The sequence below is a fragment of the Myotis lucifugus genome, unplaced genomic scaffold, assembly GCF_000147115.1.
Source record: "Myotis lucifugus unplaced genomic scaffold, Myoluc2.0 scaffold_489, whole genome shotgun sequence".
Lineage (NCBI taxonomy): Eukaryota > Metazoa > Chordata > Mammalia > Chiroptera > Vespertilionidae > Myotis > Myotis lucifugus.
Window position 1 is genome coordinate 141,073 of NW_005871537.1, and position 20,878 is coordinate 161,950.

The 20,878-nt window shown below is 41.4% G+C and overlaps 1 protein-coding gene across 1 annotated transcript in view; it reads right to left on the reverse strand.

Moving 5' to 3' along the window:
• The window catches only part of CPQ (carboxypeptidase Q), a 283,185-nt gene that overhangs the window by 60,462 nt on the left and 201,845 nt on the right, over nt 1-20,878 (reverse strand). The window contains exon 6 of the mRNA XM_014445945.1: nt 9,163-9,364. Coding sequence (XP_014301431.1) covers nt 9,163-9,364 — 202 coding nt within the window. The remainder of the gene's footprint in view (nt 1-9,162; nt 9,365-20,878) is intronic.

A 20,878-nucleotide genomic window follows, 5' to 3' on the forward strand; every position in this document is an offset into this window, starting at 1 on the left:
CAATTAAAGTATTTGTAAAATACTAAGTGAAACGGATGGAAAGTCAAAGGCATAGGAAGGGGAATCAGAAGAACTAATTGTGAAACGCTTTAGGCTACATTATTAGAAGGTATGGGAAATTAAGTCATTGTATTTTTTGAATCTTACAGTGCAGAAAATAAAGTTGTAAAGTAATTATTTCAAAATGCTACTTTCTCAAGCCCCCCTTTCTCTCCAGGTCCTCTCACTTTGAGCCTTCTTCTTGAGTGTGATGGGGTAGCGTCTGGCATGAGCTTCATGCACTCCCTTCTAAAAACACTTCTCTCATCAAGTTCTTTTCCTGTTGAAGAGTTCTAGTGACTCTGCATCGACTACAAGAGTTTTCCACCTTAAATTTACGGCTCTTCTTTATCTGCCCCAGAGAAAGTCAACTGTTCTTCCCAACCACTGCTCTCCAAGATGAGTCTTCTGCCCAGTCAAGTAATTCTCCTGACCACCCCCAATGGGGACACCTGCCTTTGTTCATATTATTTCTGTCCCCAGGAATGCCCTTCTCTACCACTTGCCTCCATTCTGATATATTTGAACATAGAACTTTCCTGTCTTCCATCCTATGAGCTCCTGCAGTTATTTTCTGTGTGTATTATCCTGATACTGTACCAAAAACATCCTTTTTACTTTTCTTGTGTTAATTTTCAAATCAATACTTATAATCAGCAAACATCTACTGGATACCTATTGTGTGCCAGATATTGCGTGTTGTGGGTATATAAGGATGAATAAAATACTCTCTTGGTCCTCAATCCAGTTTAAGGAGGTAAAATACAAAGTGTATTAAATTTAAAGTGAAATGTGTGCTTTAAATCACAGTTTAAGGCAACAATAAAAGAGACTTCATAAAGCAGTGGATGACTAATTGCCCAATAGTACAAACAATGCTCTTTCCTTTGAGGCTATAGTCATACTACAGGGCCTGAGCCTGGTATGCTTTGGACAGGATACCCAACCTCCACCACTGCAATGTAAAGTCCACATGGCAGAGACCTGGTAGTCTTTTTCATATCCTATCTTCAGTGTCTAGAGTGCCTGGTTTATAGTAAGCACTCAAGACATGCTTGTTAGTTGTATGAAGTTGCCTACTTAAATGAGGGCTACAGTTGAAAACTGGAGAGTGCCCTTTTCATGTTTATTGTGGGGTGAAGTCTGCTCACCATGCAGCACCAATCTCTCCAAACATCACTGGCACAGAGTGTTTTCACCATAAAGGAGGCATCGTTCAATTAGGGACAACAGGGACATGGAGCTGCTGGGTTACACTATTCCATCTTTTGATGAGAAAACATGATTCCTGGGTACAGAGGCTGAACCTTCAGTTTCCTTTGTATTGCTATTCCTACTTGTGTCCTGATCTTCCCTCTTGGAACATTTTAGAAGAAAGGCATTTGGAAATGCAGAAATGGAACATTTTAATTTGGTTCTGCTTAATGCCATATGAGGTATTGGACAAAAATAAGCGAGATGGAAACTATGTGAGAGTAATCTGCATATTTGCTACTTCAATATGGAGTCTGAACTATTACAGGAAAGATGAGAAAAATTAAAATGTGATTTAAAAACAATTCAATATGTAAGGAAAGAGAACAGCTCAATGAAGCAATTATTAATAAAGTAATCATAACTATGGTTATGGCATTACGGTTTACAAACTTTCCATTATCATACTCTTCCTACACACTTAGACCCTACTTGTTCAGCATTTGATTCATGGACATTTTTTCAAGGGCCAGGCCCTTCTTCCAGGCATGAAGAATTCTGAGGAATTCATAATCAATCACAATGATAAGAAAAGAGGAAGTGCCATGAGGAGAGGTGAGCACAGGGCATTATGGGAATACTCAAGGGACACTTAACCCAGACTGCTAGAGATCAAAGAAGATTTGTGAGAGGAGAACAAGAAGCTGAATCATGGATGAGTAGGAATTAACTGGTGAAGAACACAGAGTAGGACAGGCCCAATAGCAAGTTAGTGTGAGAACATAGGGTGTGCCAGGAATTTTGATTAGACCTGTATGAATGAGAGATGAGGAGGAAGGAGTGGAGGGGCCATGAAAGAGGAGGCTGCACACCAGCCAGAGGATGGAAGGAGAAGAGCCTTGAATTCCTTGCTAAGTAAAGGTATGGCACCCCGGAGACAAAAGGGAAATATTGAAGGATTTTTTTTTTTAAAGGAGAAGAGATGCAGCTCAATGGCCTAGTGGCTGACCCAATGAAAATCCACACTTCTTCCTAAAGAATCCCAATTTTTTCTTATTCATCAAAAGGCTACATTTTCAGTAGGGACTGGGCCCTACTCTATCCCCAGGAAGTAAAATCTGATCAATATAAGCCCATCTTGGTAATTCTCCCCCACTGCCATTGCCTGATTTGGCCATGGACATGTGTCACAATTTTGGCCAATGAGACTGAGGAGAAATCTGCTTTGAAGCTCCTGGAAGAGATTTCTTCACTCTTAAAAAAGGATATCCATTGTGGACATTCTTTCTTCTGTTTTTGCACAATGTGTGAGAATTTTTGTGCAGCCATCTCAAGCCTGAAGGCAGAAATCAACATGCTAAGGATGGCAAAGGGGAATGATGGAAAGAACCAAGCGCCTTGGGCCTTGGGTGGTTGACGACTGCATTGCCCATTCTATAACCTCCCACTACAGAGTTCTTTTGAAAAAACAACAACAAAAAACCCCTACTGCCATCCTGAGTTGGGTCTGCCGTTTTATTTTGCATTCCAAAGCATCCCAACAGATAAACTGATTTTCTATTTAGAATGTTTGCTGTGGCAACAGTGAGCCAATTAGGTGGAAGGGAACTAAAAATGCAGAATGTTAGTAGGAGGCTGCTGCAGGACTCAGGGATAAGGAGACAAGGTCTATGGAGTGGGGAGAGAGGAATAGGCTTAAGAAATAAAAGGAATTTGGAGTGACCAAGACTTGGAGACCATCCGGTTGTACATGCTATGATTAAGCAATTTCTAGTCAATGAGATAGGGAACAGAGGAGGAGGAACATGTTGGTGGAAATGATGCTGTGTAGGCTACAACACCCATACTGCAGATGAGATAATCAAGTCGCATTCACCAGGTTGCACAGTCTATGAGACTACGGATCTTGTCTATCTCCTATACTACTGACTCCCCTTTGCTATACTGTAGATGATTAATAAGGTATTTAAGAATAAATGAGTGAGGTTAGAAAAATTAAGAAAGCACATGCAGTTAGAAGTTGTGAAGTCAGAAAACACTCAAGGTCTCTAGTTATTTCTACCACATACCAACAATATCAGAAAAAGGTTGACTCCGAGATTCTGAAGCACAGGAGAAAACTTACTGGTAGATGTGGAATATGGGTGGGCTCACTCTCTCAGGTCACATTAAGAAAGTACCTAATTTTTTCCCATTAATGTATATTTTATGGAAGAGTTTCTTTAAAAAGGAGATGTTCAAGAAAGATGCATTAAGGACCTCTGAGAACCATGGATTTTTTCTCATTACTGACATATTCTAATGAAATAGACTCTTCTCATTCTAACCTGGAGCTCATAATTGAAGAATCAGGCAAAAAATTAAGATTTTAAGTCTCTCCACTCCCTGAGTGAATAAAGACTAGCCTAAATACGTCTTAGACTGCTTTAAGTCATGCTCTTGTATTGTCTTTGAAATCATCAGGGAACAACTGTTTACCATTTTATGTATGAGAATCATTAAAGTACTAGAAGATATTATTCAACATCTGTCAGCATTTACTCCTTTAAAAAAAATCCTAATTGGTCTAGCCTCCCTAATTTATGTCATTCTTCCAATAGTTTTTCTATTTTTATGTCTCTTTTATCAGCATCGTTTATTTTCTCCACACTCCTAATCTGAGGGACCCAAAGCTTGTTGGGAAAATAATTATTTCTATGTTTTAGTCTCTTCTCTCATGTCAGACTTACAAGAATTTAAATGTTTCCAAAATTAAACTAAGGTACACAGAGGAGGCAAAGAAATAGAAACCATTGACCTTAACCTCAAAGAATTGATCACTGGGGTTGGGAAGCAGGATGCACATAAACTCCTACTAATCCAAGAAAAATGTTGATGTGTAATTCAAGGGCCATCAGAAGTGTTTTAGCCTATAGAAGTGTTTTAGCAATTTAGAAGAACAACAGAGCTCCAGTGGTTGTTAAGAAAGAATTCAGAAACACTGATGAATAAAGAGCATCTAGGATTTAGAGAGGAAGACTAGGAAGGAGTATGAAAGGAGGTGAAAATGGGAGGAGGCTGGAGTATACTAGTAAAGAGATCTGGAGTATAAAGAGATCTGGAATAGAGAGTTAATATGGAAAATAAATCTAAGATGCTTTTTAAAAAAGTTTCCTGCACAGAGCCTTAATGTGTATGTCCATTATGGACATCATCTAGATAGTTGAAAGACATCATATTTCCTCTCCAAAGATCCTTTCATAAATTGATCTATTTGGTTTTGATAATTAATAAAAATCATGTTGAGTTTTAATTCTATCTGTGCTCTTAATTAGCATTTTGACATTGAGTATATGTGGAACATTAAAAAATTAGGGCTCAGCTTTCAGACTGCAGAAATTAGACCAGGCACATGGTAGGGACTCAATAAATATTTATTGAATCAATGGGGGAAAAAAAGAGAAATAAAAAGGAGAAATAAAGGATAGAGCTTGAAATTATTTTTTCACATTAATTTTTCCACTGTTAGGTGAGCAATGATTGAAATTATAACTTAATTAGTATTTTAAATCCTATCTTTATGTTTAATTCATTATAATTTGCCATCTCTTCAAGAATACAGGGTACACAATTGGTATATTTTTATTTTCTTTTATCAGATTAACTAGGTTTTTCTTTTTTTTTTTCCTAAAGTTCCTGAAATTTTCAACAGGTAACAAGAGTTATAACTTAAGTGGTTTCATTATTTCTTTCAGGAATAGCCTGAACTTGAAATATCAAAAGATAGCTCAAGAATAATAGTGGAAAACAGCAATAATTTGGTTCCATCTTACAATACTCTAAAGAAAAAAAATCCAGGAAATATTAGTTGCCGTCTAAACGAACCACCACCTTTATATAAACCTGCCTGATTGGCAGAGGTGGAGAGAGGGTGGAACGAAGGATGTGAGAAGAAGTCAGTAGTTATTCACAATAACAAACTCCTTTCCCCAGGGGTAAGTTATTCTGGAGAGGAATGCACTGAAATCCTTTGCATAAGCAAGAACCAAGTAAGATAAACATTTCAGACGCTGCCATAGATCTGGAAGACTCTCTCAGCATTCCAGACTCCCCTGTGTTGTATACTGTGGGAAAAGGGCCACCAGCCTTGAAACCAACGTGGCCTGTGCTCAGGGTGACATCTGCATGGAAGAGCAAGATAACCTTGGGCAAGTCATTTAGTCCCTCTGAGTCTGTTTCTTTATCTGCAAAATAGGGATAACCATAATTATCCCTTAGGATGACTGTACAGATAAAAAAGACAGTGTCTGCAAAAGTCGGAGTGTCTGATAATTAGCAGGAGCTCAATAAATTGTCATTTGTATTAATTCTTAAGCAATGATAATGGGGCTCAAATTCTCCATTCCCTGAGCTAAAAGGGAAAGGCCTCTTTACCTTTGTGAATACAATCAAATCAACTTATTATTAATTCCACACAGATATTCCATTCTTATGGAATATCTACATGGAAAGAATAAAGCTAGAGCCAATGCTCAATTATTCAGTACAACAAAAGCAAGACATACAGTAGTCTCTTTTTATCTGAGGTTTCATTTTCCATAGTTTCAGTTACCCGCTGTGATTGGAGAATATTAAATGAAAAATTCCTGAAATAAACAATTCATAAGTTGTAAATTGTGTGCTGTTCTGAGTAGCATGATAAAATCTCACGCCATCTGGCTGGGACATGAATCATCCCTTTGTCCAGCATATCCACACGGTATATGCCACCTGCCTGTTAGTCACTTAATAATCACCTCAATTATTAGAGCAGTTATCAAACAGACAGACCACATTCATATAACTTTTATTACAGTATATTGTTATAATTCTTCTATTTTATTAGTTTTTTGTTTGTTTTATTAATCCTCACCTGAGGATATTTTTTCCATTGCTTTTCAGAGAAAGTGGAAGGAAGGGAGGGAGAGGGAGAGAAACATTGATGTGAGAGAGACAAATCGACTGGTTGGCTCCCACACTCACCCCGACCCAGGGGCAGGGAGTGAACATGCAACCCAGATAGGTGCCCTTGATCAGAATCAAACTGTGACCATCAGTGCCTGGGCCAACACTCTAATCACTGAGCAACACCAGCCAGGGCTTATTAGTTATTGTTGTTAATCTCTTATTGTGCCTAATTTGTAAATTAAACTCTATCATGGGTATATATGTCTAGGAAATAACATAAATAGTATAATATAATATATATAGTATATATGCATCTGCGGTTTCAGGCATTTACTGGAGATCTTGGTATGCATCCCCTCGGGATAAGGGGGAACTACTGCACCTGGGAGGACGCAGCACACGTGTTTCTGTTCTACTCCTGTCTTCCGTTTCAGCTCCTTCCCTCCCCTTGGAGCACCCCCAGTCTCCACTCTAACTCACCCGCAATCTGTCAGACTTTTTCTCACATCTACCACCCAGCAAACTTATTCGGTAGCTTTTCTCAAATTTTAAGAAGATTCCTACTGAAAAGTTTAAGGATCAGGAAAAACCTAAAGTTAAAAAAAAAATCAATCTATACAACTTAAGGGCAAACTCCTTTCCCCTACACCGGTGCACAGTACTGCAAATAGAAATGTTGTTTTAAGATATTTCAAAATATAGTTAAAACATACAAAAACCAGCAGTGCCCTGGGCGCTCCGGGATCTGTCTCCTGTTCAACAGCATTTGGACGGCACAGCCCAGGGCCGCCCCCGCTTCCAGCCCCCGCCTCCCTCCTGGTCCCATCCGGTCTCCACCTTCAGACCCACCTGCGGGCCCAGCCCACACACGGGTTTCCCACCTTCACTCCTGATGCCGACAAAAGTGAGCCCCACCTTTGCCAGAGTCACCCCCCGAGGTGGAGGCCGCGCCCCCCCGCCCGCCCGGCCTCTGCGGCCCCACACCTACCTCTCCCGGGGCTCCTGTCCCCCCCGACGGGTGGCTCCGAGGGCGCGGGCCCTTCCCGAGGTGGCGGGGCCGCAGCTGAGGGCGCTGAGCATCTTCAAGAGGCGCCTCCAGCGCGGGCCCTTCTCTCCCAGGACGTGCGGAGGCCTCCCCGGGTGAGGGCCGAACTCAGGCCCCGGCCGCCGCCCCGGCCTGGGAGAGGAGCCCGGCCCGGCCCTTGGGGAGCCGCAGGCCCTGGTTCTGCCCCGCAGGCCCTCGGCTCCGTGACTTCCTGCAGAACCACTTCCGGGCAGGAGTGAAGCTCATCAAGAAGAGGGGCGACACCTGACCCCCCTCCGCAGGCTGCCGCCCGGGCTGGGCTGGGCGAGCATCTCTCCGAAAGGCTCACCCTCCAGCACGACCAGGAGCCTGTGGAGCCCAGAGGCCTGTGAGGGGCCCCTCTGCCTCCCCTGGGGTCTGGCTTTTACCTGAGCCTCTTCCCGAAACTACTAGCCATTCTTTTAACCACCCTGAAGCCCTCTCCCATGCACTGGGCCAAATGAAACAATAAAGCTTTTTGCAGCAAAAAAACACAAACCAAGACAAAAACCATACAAAAACCACTGGAGAGAATTTGGGTATTAGAATAAAGGATAGCTCCTTCTACCTTTAATTATGAAAGATTTTTATAAACCTTAAAATCTAAGATATACTTTAAAAATCTACAATCTATCAATAATAATTTTTTTAAATATTGCAGATCCATCAAGTATGCTGTTGGTGAACCTACTTTGCAGGCTGAAGGAAAAAAGCTGAGTGGGTGGATATAGAGACACTTTTGTTTATTTTAACCTGTGAAGTGTTTTGTAGCCACAGAAATGGTTCTGGAAACAGTAATGTTAAGACTATTTAAAAAGCTGAACTTACAACTTGATAATACAAATACAGAATAATTTGCAAATCTTTAACCATGTTTTTAGTTATGTAAATAATGGTGTTAAGGGAACAACCTCAGGTCAGAAATACTTAGCATCATCAATAACCCTTTCCCATGGCCAGTGTAGGGCAAATTTGTGAAGTAGTAGACATCTGTCTTCAAGATTGTTCCACTTTCTAGTCCTATAACCTCCTCAGGCCTACTCCTGTTACATAATTTCATCCCTGCCCAGGACTTTTTTTAAAAAGATCAATCTGATAAGTCACTGATAAGGGTAAATTAGTTTCTGTTCAACCTCATACATGAGTCTTTGTATTAGAACAGCAATTTTCAACCTTTTTCATCTCATGGCACATATAAACTAATAAAATTCTGCGGCATACCAAAAAAATATTTTTTTGCCAATCTGACAAAAATAGGTATAATTTTGATTCATTCACATCAGATGGCTATTATTGTGTTGCCTGTTGTCATTTTCTTTTTATTTGATATTTTAAGGGAAAAGAGGTCCTTGCTCCTGACTACATACTCAGGTATTGTATGTTTTAAAAATTATTGTGGCACACTGGTTGAAATATGCTACATTAGAAAAAAATCAGCAGGAAATATCCCACTCTCAAAGAATAAATCTCTAATGGTAAAATTTCTGAAACCATTGTATTTGGGCAAGGAATTATTTGGGTCAGAGAAGATTTCCTAGCACAGGACTAGAGCTAGAAGTATATTAGTAGAAATAATTGTTTTCTATTCCATTTCTCAAATTTTGATTGTGAAATCACTTTTACTACAATCACGAAAGATACATATTAAAAAGAGAGGGAGAGAGAGAGATTTTTCTAGGCCCAATTCCAGAATCATTAAGTCATAATCTCTGGCAGTGAGAAACTTATAATTTAGAGAGAGAAGACATATGGGTAAACAAATACAAGTGAGTATTATCATCCCAAGTTTGGAAATGACCAGATTATACCTTATAGACAAAAAGCTTAAAGTATCCACACATTTAATGGTCTATCTGTATTCACTGTGGTGTGTAAGAATAGAAACTTATTTTAAAGTATAGCAGCATCTAAGGAACCCCAACATTATCGCTTGGTCTTACCAGGCACTCCATCTTGGATCCAGAAGTTGATGTCTGTCCCTTCGCCAGCACTGAAGACCTGTGTGACGTTGATGGGCTGCAGCAGGCTCATGACCTCCTTCATGATGGCTCTGGCCTTTTCGCTGCCAGTGAATTGCAGCCCAGAGGGTAAGAAGGTTCCTGCATCAGACTCCATCACCAGGCTGTAGTTGGAAATATTTGCCTAAACAAAGACAAAAGTGTTTGATTTATTTCTGTTGCTTGTTTACTCTCTCCTTGGGAACTATCAACAACAATAATCAAACACTTTATCTCTTTGCCAGTTCTTGCCAAAACACATCTTCCTCTGCCTGACTGAGGGTCTGGTCTGTGTATTACCTAACTATTCTGAGATGCACAATTACTCATCCTGGGATTTGCCAAACTCGAGTTGACACGGAAGGATTAAAAAATATAATAAACAGGAATGTAAAGCCCCATATTAAAATTATTCAATTATTTTTACTAGCCGTAATATTCTTTCAGCTAATTTTCTTAAGTGCTTACTGCATACCAGGATGCAATTCCCCCCTATATGGTGAAGGATCTCCAGATAGCATTAGCGATGCAACTGTTATTGGAGAATTGCGAGGATTTCCCTTCTCCGTTGCCAGTGAGAGTCGGGTTCTTGGGGTGCCACTGAAATAAGCATTTCCAGAGGTCCCCAAAGAAAATGAGATTTGGTAGAAAGCTGTATTTGCATGGAATTACATCGCTTGGTTTCAAAAGTCCCATTTCCCTTAAGCCAGTCCTGGGAAAGATACAGCTGGGAATTCAGCAGAGCTAAAAGCAAAGCCAGTGTCCAGAGTTGCTGTTCCATGACGGAGCTGGGTCCGGCACAGCATCAGGCTAGTTGCAGTCCATTAGTCTATGTGTGTGGGGTCCACATGGCTGTGGGCCACGTGGGGGAGTGCAGAGTGTGAGAGCCCCACAAACCAGGAATCAGATGCAAGCAGCAAAAGGGAAGGAAGGGAATGCTTTGGTTCAGGAGCTGATGTATCAGATTTCACGCCTTTGCTGTGACCACGCCTATTTTGACGTGCTCCCAGGTGTGACTGACAGGTAATCATCTTCTCTACATCACCCCGACCTCACTGGGCATGCCTGTAATATTCAGTCTTGGGTTCCTGATGTTGTTCCATCTGTTGCATCCCCAGGGAGAGGTAACAGAACAATACATGAAACGCTGCTCTCTCTGGTGGACAGCCATAGCTCTCTAAACCCTGGCAACTCTGCCAGGCCACTAGTTTGTTAACTCTTTCCAAATAAAGTCTGGTAAGAAAGCAAACAGTGATTTCATGTAGCCAGTATCGGCACTACAGGAGCTCAGAATATAAGAGGCTCTCGCCAGCTTGCACAGCTAAATTGTCACACTGACCTAAGACTTGCAAGTTTAAAGTCCTTCAGTTTCCCAGGAGCCGTCCACTTCTTGAAGACTGACTGACTACTACCAACAACTACTTGGCCGAGTTATTCCCAAGCCATTCCTGGATGGCACTGTATTTATTTTCCGTAGGGTAAAAATCAATAATAACATTTGTACAGTGCTTCCAGAGAGCTTTACATTTGTAATCTCCTTTGATCTTCTTCAAAAACCGATAAAGTAGACAAAGCGGCTTTATGGTTGATGCTGTTTTATAGAAAAGGAACTGAGGGTCAGAGAGGTCCAGTGATTTGCTCAAAGTCACTCAGTTAGCAAATGGTAGAGCTGGGTAAAATCGCATGCTTTCCAAAACTCCACACTACCTCTGCTAGCATTGGGTAGGGTGATAAGTAATGCTTGTCCCGAATTAGAATGTTTTTTCACTTACATAACCGACTAAGACTTGCATAAGTACTGTGTTGTTTTTTTTGGTCTAAAACATTCTTTTTTACAATGATGTCCTAACTATTACCATGGAAGTGTAAGTGTTGTTATAAGGATAAAAGGAGTGGTGAGTTCTAGAGGAGGATGTTGCCAGCATTTATAAGGACTGAACGGGGTAGCCCTGGGATACCAACATGATGTTGTTGTTAATGATGAGGAAGTTAACAAAGCAGAAGTCTGCTCATAGTTTTAGTCTCACTTCTAAGGAATTTCTGTCTTCATGATGATTTTTCAGAGAAAGACCCAAGGCATTTATAATGAAAAGTGCCATTTTGGTTGTCCACCGTGGCTACTACACAATGGCAGCATTATTAGTTAATAATGTGCAAAATATTTGCATTAATGCCTTTCATTCAGGGCTCGTTTAACTAGCACACCGATGCTAGGTCAGCAGGTTGACATGTCCTAATCCTCTCCCCTAGTATGCCTGCTAAGCCCACCCCAAACTCACCCTATCCCCTGGAAATAGAAGAATTAGGAACATCATAGTATATCTGCAAGTGAAAACAGAAATGGGTAATTTTATGTGTGAGGGTTCCCACAGGTGGGCAAATCCCACTGTTCCAATGAGGAACTTAAGCGAAGTGCTCCTAATTTTGTCCAATTTAGGATAAAAGTGGAGCTAGGTAGCAGTTTGGCTCAGACCAACACTAATAAGCAGCCTGGTGCAATGGACAGAGCGCTGGACGCACTCTGTTCTGTTCCTGACATGCGGCCTGCTAGGGGGATGACTGGCTTCCTCCCTCTGTCTCCACGTTATCTCACCTTGGCCTTTGGCTTCTCCATCTGTAGGTTTGGACAAATGCTCTATTCCAAAGCTGGAGTAATGAGTCTGTGCATATGGAGCTTTGAGTGAAAAGACTTTTGCAGGTCGAAGTGAAAGTGGTTGCATGAGCTGAACCTGTCAGGGTGCCTAACAAACTGTGCATGAAGGGCTTCTTGGCCATCCTCAACTGCAAATGAACAGATGTTCTAGGGTCAGGGGACCCCGGTTTGTGAACGCCACTGTGCAATGTTGACAGGAACATAGAGAATAATACATATGAGGATCTTTCAAAGGTGCCCTGTGCTATATATGCAGCAGCCAGTTTAGCAGAGAGATAAGAGCTTTGGAATTATTCAGACTGGGTTGGATCCTCGGATTAACCAGTCATTGGTTCTGTGACTTTGGCCAGTCTAGGTAACCTCTCCATTCTTCCTCCAGAAATGGGCGTGATAATGGCAGCCAGTTCATGGAGTTGTAGGAAAGAATGCATTGTAAAGCCTGGTGCATAATTAGCACTTGATAAACAGTTGTTACAGGTCTTAGCACTAGGTAGCATTACCTCTCAAATTTTCAAGAATCGGTAGGCTGCTTATGACGACAGTAGGTAGCATTTTACAGTGCTTCCTACACACCAGACACTGGGAAATGCTTTACAGCTTATCCCATGTCATGTTCACCTTCTGTGAGTGAAGCAGCTGACGTTTAGTTGGGTTAGTTAACTTTCCCAGGGTTACCTAGTTAGTAAGTGGGGCAGCCAGGATTCAAATGCAGAGTCTGCCCCACGCTTCTGCTCTCAACTCCCGCACTGCCCTGTAGGGTGGCACTTGCCAAGTGTCAGGCCGAAAGCCCTCACTTTTTAAAAAAAATATGTTTTTATTGATTTTAGAGAAAGAGGAAGGGAGAGGTAGAGAGAGAAATATCCATGAAAGAGAAATATCAATCAATCAGCTGCCTCCTACATGCTCCCTACTGAGGATTGAGCTGGCAACCCAGGCATGTGCCCTGACCAAGAATTGAACCAGTGACCTGTTGGTGCATGGGATGACACCCAACCAACTGAGCCACAGCAGCCGGCATGCCCTCACTTTTAATGTAAAACACAGATACTGTAGTTACACAAATAGAGTTTGAAATATTTTTATGGCCATAATACAATGTCTCTGTGGACAGATTTAATCATCTTTGCTAATAAAGTAATTTAAGCAAAGACAAGAATAAAAACACAACCAAAAACACTATTGCTCTATAAGTTTCTTCCAACTAGGAATAAAAAGCCTGAAATAATAAAACGTCTTTTCAAGCTGGATTCGACAGGATGCGCAGAAGTCAGTAAACTGGAATTCTGGCGAAGGTAGAGAGACATGTTTGATTTCTGTTTGTGTAGAATGGTATTAGCTGCTGCTAACGTGATGGCAGCGTTCCCTTGTTTTCTATTTATATATAAACATCTCCCTATGTTTTTGATAGAGAACTCAGAAAACAAACCACCCACCGTCCATGACACTGCTTTTCCTCCGTATGTATGGAGTCGTTGTCTAATTGTTAGCACCTGTGAAGGAGACGGCAACGAGTATCTCTGCACAGAGCAACTGGGCTGAACCAGCGGGTCCCTGGGCTGGTAGACCTGCTGCTTCTCAGGAACGCGTTGTCACACCCGTGTTCCTTACTGTGCCGTAATCACTGGGGACACACTCAGTGTAGATTTGAAAAGTTGATTTTAGCTAGTGACAGTGGAGCAGAACCAGGCTCGTCTCACTCGACCCACACAACACAACAAGATAGCGGTCTTCCTGTTCCTTCTAGAGACAAGGTTTTAGCACCGAGACAGCCAGCACCGAAGACAAGCTGAGGCAGATGAATGAGGAGGCTGAGCAGCTCAAAGATAAGCTCAGCCCTTATCAGCAAAAGCCCACTTTGCTTTCTTAAGAGGCAGTTCTTTATTAGGGGACATGGGAGCTGTCCTTTATTGCCAGGCAATGTACATAATGCAATGGCGAGAAATGCTCCCACTAGCCTCTTAGGTTCGGATCATTGGATTAGTTAATAACTGCTCAGGGTTGGGGATTCATAACTTTGCCTTGTGCTAGAATCACATCCTATTACACTGCTCTTTTTCTTTCTTCAAGGGTCAGTTTACCAAAGGACAATGAGGTAACCATTAGCATTCTTGGGGGTGCAAAGCAAGATAAAAACAAAGGAAAGTGTTTAGAATATGTACTGCCTGTTTTAACATGCTCACGCCCTAATATAAACACAAAGATGATGTTTGTGTTCTTTGCCTTCATAAAATTCCAGGCGATTCTTCTTCAGAAATACCATCCAAGTTCAGTATCTCCATTCCTTCCAAATGTGGCTTCTTCTTTGCTTTAAAGCCTTTATTTTCTCATAACCTAGGTGACATGTCTTTGGTTTTGAACTAAAGTAATATTGCAGTCCCAAAATCAAATGAGGAGAAAAAGAGACGCCTAATGATTCCAATTAATCACGCAGCCTCCTCAGTTCAATCTTCAAAAAAGCAAACTCTGCCCTGACACGGGGCAATCATTCTCAGTAGCACCGTCCTGCCCCAGGAAAGGTTAATATTCTGCAGATGACGGTGGTGATACTGTTTGGTCAGGTGGTGGGCTCAAAACCAGTTCCCAGAACCAAATCAGCTAATGACTCCCCGTGCTGAGCTGTTGCAATCATCTCTTCCAGCTGTGCCCTGACCCTGAAATTCCCAGTTCAAGGGGCAAAGCTCGGGAGAGGGGTTTCTTCTCACAGCTTCAGCTCAAACACCTGTCAGGACTGGGGGCTCAGTAAAGAGGTATCTCTGGGCTGTGCAAAGCCAAGAACACGTTTTACTTTCTGGTCAGGTCTACCCTGAAGTTCAGACTTTTATTTCTGACAGTCTCCAGAATTCAGTTTTGAACAGCCTTGTGTACCCAAGGGAGAGCCAGGGAAGGGACGATGACGAAGTGGAGTGCCATAAGTTATTTTTATTTGCCAGCAAAATGGCTGCAGCTTGGGGAAATGGGCCGTCTTGGGTAAGTTACATTAGTACTAAAATCGCAGGCACCTATGGTGGTTTAGCCAGAACGGTGCTGGAGACGGGAACAGAATGAATGGCTTCCGGACAGCTCTTTCCAGCCCTAACATTCTCTGTGTGTACAGGGTTCTGTTGTGAGAACCTGTGTTTTCAGGCAATCCAATTTTCACGTTCTTTGAAGCACACTAGATCTCAGAGAATTCTTCTCTGGAGCTGGTTAAAGCCCATAGAGAGCCCTTAAACTTACTGAAAACACATGATCCCCCCGTAAATGTCAGTTGGTAATGCTAGTGAGCCAGAGGCTAAACATGTGACGTAAACACTGGCTAAAAGAAATAAGAATTTTATTTATATTACCTAGGAAATATGATTGTGTTCACATTTCTTTTAGAAAAGAAAAGAAACACATTATCCAAGATTAACTTAGAAAAGGTTGACATGGCAAGTTACTGTCTATGTGTTTCATCTGATTCCTGCATGTTGAAGCAACATAATCAATAATTAGAAACAGTGGGACTCAAGGGCTCCACAATTAGATTTTGATTCCTTTAATAGAATGCATCGGTCACGTTTTTGTGTTACTAGTTTCATGTGTATTTCAATATTGCGCTGCAGAAGAGAAAGCTCCAACACAGCTGGCTGGCTTTGTGAAAGCCTTCCCTGCCTTCTCTCTCTCTCTCTCTCTCTCTCTCTCTCTCTCTCTCTCTCTCTCTCTCTCTCTCAACCCCTCTCGCTCCTGGTATGTCCCTGTCAGTCTACTTATTCCTACTACATTCCCACCCTTCCCCAGGCTCAAAATGTAAGAACTACACGGGAAACTCTTCCTTCAGTTGACCCTTGTTTTTGGCACTGTTACATGCCAAATAAGAAGAAAGACATGTTTCTTGTTTTTGATGGGGCTGTTTTACCAGCCAAGACAGTGGTTTACTTTAATCCATTCTCTTGTCTGGGAAAACGACAGCAACTTCTTTAAGTCCCTTTCTAACAACAGACAGATGAGTTCATCTTCTTATAAGTACAGTGGTCAGGTATTGCTTTTAAAAATACAGTACTTATTCTCTTAACCTGCAAAAAATAGGCTACTCTATACTCAATCATAACTGAAATATTCACTCAATCCTAGGGCATGTCATATTAAAACATGATTAATCATTAATTCTCCTTTCTTTATAACCTATAGCAGTTTTGAATTTGAGACTATCCTCATGTGCTTTACTTGATCAAGCACTATTTACTAATACCAGTAAAGATCCTAAACACAATTTAGAAGTAATTTTTTTAAAACTGATTTCAGAGAGAGGACAGGAGAGAGAGAGAAACATCAATGATGAGAGAGAATCATCAGTCGGCTGCCTCCTGCACACCCTCTATTGGGGATTGAGCCCACAACTTGGACATGTGCCTTGACCGCCCGGGAATCCAACCAAGACCTCCTGGTTCATAGGTTGATGCTCAACCACTGAACAACATCAGCCAGGCTAGAAGTAATTCTATTTTCTTAAGCATGCCTTTCCTTCCTCTCTCCAAACCACAAGAGTCATGAAACATCATGAAGAACAGTAACACCCAAATATGAGTTTCAAGTCTCCTGGTCTACTCAAGTGGTTTCATGCCTTCTCTCTCCCCTAGCCTTCCATGCCTAACATGCTACACTCCTATCTAATATGTTAGGCTATTGCACTTTATTCAATTTGTTTATTTTTTATACCTACCTTGCTCCTGAAAGAATTCAAGTCTTCCTTTAAGAAAAGATCCTAATACCATATTTTAAAAGCATGTAAACTTTCAGAACTGAAGAAAATCCCGTGAAGGCAGGGATAAGGACCTCTCCCATATTCCCAGCTTAAATTACAGTGCTCAGCACATAGTAGGTGGTTAATAAATGTTTGAGGAAAAAGGACACACCGGGAAGATTTGACAGGATTCCCCACAGCAACCTGAGGATATGTGAGCTCCAGCACATGCTGCCGGGGAGGAAAAAAGATGGATACATCAGGGAGCTCTTATTATCGAGGAAAAGAAAGCATAGCACCAGCACCCTGAAAAAAGCAATAATTTTTCCAGCATTCAGTTCTAAGAGGAATTATTACGTGGCTCTTTATATAAGGAACATTGAACTACATAATGGACAAAGTCTCCAATAACAGTTTTACAGAATAGGCAGAAACACTTATTTTTCTAAACACTATTTTCTAAATATTGATCCTCAATTAAAGCCAAAAGCAATATTACATCATATTTTAGTAAAGGTGTTTGTTTTGTTCGGGGAGTAAAGTGTATTTATTCGATAGTTATTGAGATAGAAACAGAGGAATAGGGTGACCGTTCATCCCTGCTTCCCCTGGGCAGTGCTAGTTTATACCCTTTGTCTTAGGTATGGTCATTAAGGGTACCTCCTTCCTCTCATAAAAGTTTCCTGGTTTTAGTAGTAAATCATACTGCCAATCTACCTATGAAGGAATTTGTATATAAAGATGACTAAGATAGGACTGGTTCTTTATGAAAGGGCAGAGTTTAACAGCAGAGGTCATAACTGGCTATTAGATTAAATGTGATACATTTTATGAAAGAGATATGTTAAAGGAACAGGGGGCAGCAACTACTGGAAAAGTTGGGGAGAGATTGATAGAGGAGGTAACGTGTGGCCTGAGAGAAGGCCCTTGATTGGAAGTTCTCATTTTCTTTAGCTGGTTTTCTCATCTACCTTATCTCCAGATGTTGGGGTGGTCATAAACAGTCTACAGGCCGCTTCGTTCTCTGTCCACACTTGCTCTGTTGGTGCTCTCATCAGATTTATGGTTTTAAATATTATATAGAGAGATGAGTTCTAATTCATATTTTCATGCCTATCACCTGAACTCCAGACTCCCATCCAATAGCAACTAAGCATCTCTACTAACATGGCTAATAATGTATTGGTTTCCTACTTCTGCTATTACAAATGGCCACAAATTTAGTGGCTTAAAACAACACAGGTTTATTCTCTTACAGTTCTGGAGGTCCTAAGTCTGAAATGGGTCTTCAGGGCTAAGATCAAGGTGCTGGAAAGGCTAGTTCCTCCTGGAGGCTCAATGGGAGAATCTGGTTCCTTGCCTTTTCCACCTTCTAGAAGCTTCCCCCACTCTGTGACTCACAAATCCTCATCAATTTCCTTTTCTCCTCCAGTTTCAGTCATCACATCGCCTTCTTGCACCTTTGATCTTGCCTCTCTCTTATAAGGAGGGTCCAGATCAGTAAACAGCAAACCCATCCTTCTGATTGTTGAATCTAAACTTCTGACAGCCCCCAACTTTTTTTTATTTCTCTCTTGCTCTCACTTCCCAAATGCAATCTTTCAGCAAATCTAGTTGACTTGAACAAAATAGACATTACTCTCCAACAATGTCTCACTAGCTCCACTTTTTTTTTTTACCTGGTCCAAGCCAAGCTCATCCCTCACCTGGAGTATTTCAATAGCTTCCTAACTGTCTCCCTGTTTCAACCGTTGTCATACTTCAGCCTATTCTCTACACAGAAACTATAGTAATCATGTTAAAAAAAACCACATACACCACTAAGTCACATGATGCTATTTACTAGTAGACCCTCTACACTGTTTTCATCTCACTTGGGCAAGAAGGCAAAGTCCTTATATTCACCTTTAAGGCTGTAGATGTAGGGCCTGACCTTCCATAGCTTCTCTGACCTCATTTCTTACTAATCTCAACTTCACTTTCACTGTTCCAACTGCCTTAGTTCCTCAATAATGCTTGGATTTTGAAGCTTTTGTCCTTGCTACTTCTTCTGACTGTTAATCCTTCCTCTGGTTATCTCTCATTTCCTCCAGGGCTCTGCTGGAATGCCCTCTTAGGAAAGTCTTCCTGATCACCTTAAATAAAAGTCTTCTCCCAAACCTCCTGATGGCACTCCCTAAGTTTCATGTTCTGTTTTATTTTTCTCCTTTGTATCAATAACAAGTGTTTATTTTTATTGTCTGTTTCCCCTTGGAAGAATGTATTCTCCCTAGTGATAGGGACTTTCCTGTTGTGTTTACTGCTGGTAATAGACAATTTAATGGCTATAAACCCTCCCTTCCCTGTATGTATGCCCTTTTGCAATGTGAATTTGCAACTCCTTTCACCAAGTGGTATAATCTCTTTCTCTACCCTCTGAATCAGGCTGGTCTGTGACTTTCTTTGACCAATAGACTCTGGCAGAAGTGACACACCTGATTTCAGAGCATGGGCCACATGCTATCACCTTGACCTTTTAATGCCTTAAGACTGGTATGTAAGAAGCCTGGACTAGCCTTCTTGAGGTTGAGGTCCACATGGAGAGAGAAGTCCAGCTGACAGCAAGCCCCACTTCCATACATATAAGTGCAACCAACTTTAACATTCCAGCCGAGCCAAGCTGCTAGATGACCACAGCCTGAGTGACCAAGATAACATACAGAATGCCCAGTTCAATTTGAAGTTGAGATACATACTTTCTTACTATCACTATATTCTATGTGGCATTTAGTAGATGTATGCTCCCTACTAACAGGAAATTTCATAATAACAGGGTGCCTGGAACAGCACAAAGAACATATAACGGGTGCTCAATGAATATCTGCTGACTGAGTGAATATTCTATATTATTGATTCAGAGGCGATTTATATGTTTGTATATAAGCTGGATATGTGGGAAAGTTGGAATTTTATCATTTTAAAAATTAATGGGTCTGATTTGTAATCTTGCTCATGTGTTGGATCATGCCTACTCTGCTGAAGTGGGTTCAGAAGCTCATGCACGAGCAAAGCCAAAACCATTCTCAACAAGCACCTTAGTATCTGCTGCAATGCCTGAGTACTTGCTCAGTTGAGTTCCCAGAATTCTTCACCAAAAGAATAAAAAAAAAAAAGCTTGGCCAGGAAGAATCTGATTATTTGGTATTATAATGAAAGAAGCCTCAAGCTGTCTTAGGATGGGACAGAGAAGGCCTGTGAAGAATACTGGCCCTGGGGACAATAGGATTTTCAAGATGAAGAAATAGGACCTCTAAGGGCACTATATCCCCTGGAGAGTGAAAACAGCAATCCCAGTGTTGACAGCAGAGAAGCTGAACTCCCACCAGACAGTGGGCAGAGGTGATGAGAGAACAGAAAGTATTATTATCCACACAGATGGTGTATTTATGTGGAGAAAACCCCATGCCCAGGGCTATCTGTAGACTTCTCCCCTGAATTCCAAATTCCTTTACCAAGTCGTCTACTTGACCTCTACATGTATCTCATTTAACTTGTTCAAAACAGCTCCTGATCACTGCCTCAACCCCCTTCTCAACTCCTCCCATTTTAGTTTTTCAAGCCCCAAAATGCGGGATCACACCTGACTCTTCTTTCTCTCACACTCTATATACAACTCACTATCAGATCCTGTTGGCTCTTTTTAAAAAATACTTATCTGGAATCTGACAACTTCTTACTCCTTCCATTGCTATCATCCGGGTTCAAGATACCATCATCTCTCACTTGGGTCATTTTCAGACCTAGTCCCCTTCCAGTCTATCCTCAAATTGGCTTCCAAAGTGATCATTTTAGAATGTTAATTCAGATCATGTTAGTCCTCTGCTCAAAAGCCTCCAATAGTTCCAGTCGCACTCAGAGAAGATGGCCCATGAGGCCTGACATGATCTGGGCTCCTTTCTATTGATGATCTATTGTCCTACTACTTTCCCTCCATGGCCCCACTTCAAGCACATGGACATCCTTGCTCTTTCCTGAATGCCAGGTGTGCAACAAACTCTTCACTTTGCCTAAAGTGTTCTCTTCCACACATCCATGTAACTAACTTCTTTATCTTCTTCAGGTCAAACATCAGCACCCCAATGAAGTCTTGCTTGCTCCCATTCAACAAAAATTCAAACCACTCCCTTCCCACATACCCTATCTCTGTTCCCTGTCTTATTTTTTTTCTCAGTTGCTCTGCTCAGCCAACATACTATTTTACTTACTTTTCTAACTTGTTATCAGTCTTGATGGACTAGAATGAAAGCAAGATAAGGGCAGAGTTT